This window comes from Penaeus monodon, chromosome 20 (assembly GCF_015228065.2).
Source record: "Penaeus monodon isolate SGIC_2016 chromosome 20, NSTDA_Pmon_1, whole genome shotgun sequence".
In the NCBI taxonomy this organism is placed as follows: Eukaryota; Metazoa; Arthropoda; class Malacostraca; order Decapoda; family Penaeidae; genus Penaeus; species Penaeus monodon.
In genome coordinates, this window is record NC_051405.1 from 1,798,210 (window position 1) to 1,799,743 (window position 1,534).

Sequence of the window (1,534 nt, forward strand, 5' to 3'; positions counted from 1 at the left end):
TAAGGAAACAAAGGAAAAGAAAATTTCTAAAAACTGATAATCACTTTGTGGCTAGTTGTCAAACTGCTTTTGAGTACTTATATGACTAGCACTTTATAAGAGAACACCCAGAAAATAGTGCCTGTGGTCAATTCTTCTCTGAGTTTGATCCCACTATATTCATCTTATCCACTGTGATTCAGCCCATTTGTTACTGAGAGGTCACACTTTGTTGCATATGGACTTTAGGACAGGTCTTTAGGATAGGATGTGATCCATATCCAAGTTGCTACACCACATGAGCACCTCCTAAGTTCTTTTAACCATATTTGATCTTGTTTTTCCCCCTCCAAATCTTTCTTTTTAAGTGGCATTTAGTGATGTCCCATTTGGGCCTTGCAAGGCTATGTTAGGATGTGTTAAAGGGTCTTGATCTCCCAGTATTTTAAACTCTAATAGTTGAGGGGACATATTATCTTTTGTAATGCATCCATTAACCATATTATGTGTCTTAAGTGCAATATAAGTCACTTTTTTTGGTCAGGTCTATTAAAAAGATATATTTTAAAATGCAAGGATCATACTCGGAGTAAGTGGCATTTGAATGGCAGACTGTAATTAAAAATGGATATTGCAAATATACAAATTTTCAATAGTGTTATATTCATATGCCATATGGAGGTCTTACATAGATATAAATTATGATAGAAGTCATTAAAAAGAAAAGAAAAATAATGTTTTACAGGTTGGAATACTCCTTGGAGGGGATGAAGAGGCCACTAAGGCTGCTGCCGCTGGGATCCTGCACATTGAACAGAAATTAGCTGCCATCACGACACCAGATGAAGAGAGAAGAGATGATGATAAGATGTATCACCTCATGATGATAGAAGATCTCAATAAATTATCAAAAGCTGTATGAATTTACATGCTTACATGTCCACATATGCTGACAAGTTTAATGTTATATGAAATAGTTGTATTTGTAAAGATTTTTATCTGTAACAATTCTATTGATAATTTTTTTTTTTTCAGATTGACTGGGGAAAGTTTATAAACAAAGCATTTAGTAAAATTGAAAAGAAATTGGACAGTAAAGAACATATAGTAGTTTATGCCAAAGAATTCCTTTCAAATCTTACAGTAATAATTAAAAATATTACTGAGACGGAGCAAGGAAAAACGTGAGTGATATTTACGAGTGGTGTTCCATAAACTTAAGCATTATTTTTCTGTTTACTTCAGATTTTTGTTTAGAAAAAAACTTATTTACTGTTTTTCTTAAAATCATCTTTTGTTAATAAACCAGATGTAATATTTTATATTATGAAATGCTAATAGATATTAGATAGAAACAATGGAAAATTGTATTGTTAATTACTCAGTGATGAATAATTCATTTATAATAAATTCTTTAGTGGGAATTTATAAGAACTGAGGGAAGTAGGGAGATAGAGGGAGAGGGAGAGAGGGAGGGAAGGAGAGATGGAGGGAGGGAGGGTTTGAGGGAGAGTTTGATGGGGGGAGGTTTGAGGGAGGGAAGGAGGGAGGGAGG

At 33.8% G+C, this 1,534-nt stretch overlaps 1 protein-coding gene across 1 annotated transcript in view; it reads left to right on the top strand.

Moving 5' to 3' along the window:
- The window catches only part of LOC119585537 (endothelin-converting enzyme homolog), a 50,671-nt gene that overhangs the window by 39,546 nt on the left and 9,591 nt on the right, over positions 1–1,534 (top strand). The window contains exons 8-9 of the mRNA XM_037934161.1: positions 725–895; positions 1,015–1,163. Coding sequence (XP_037790089.1) covers positions 725–895; positions 1,015–1,163 — 320 coding nt within the window. The remainder of the gene's footprint in view (positions 1–724; positions 896–1,014; positions 1,164–1,534) is intronic.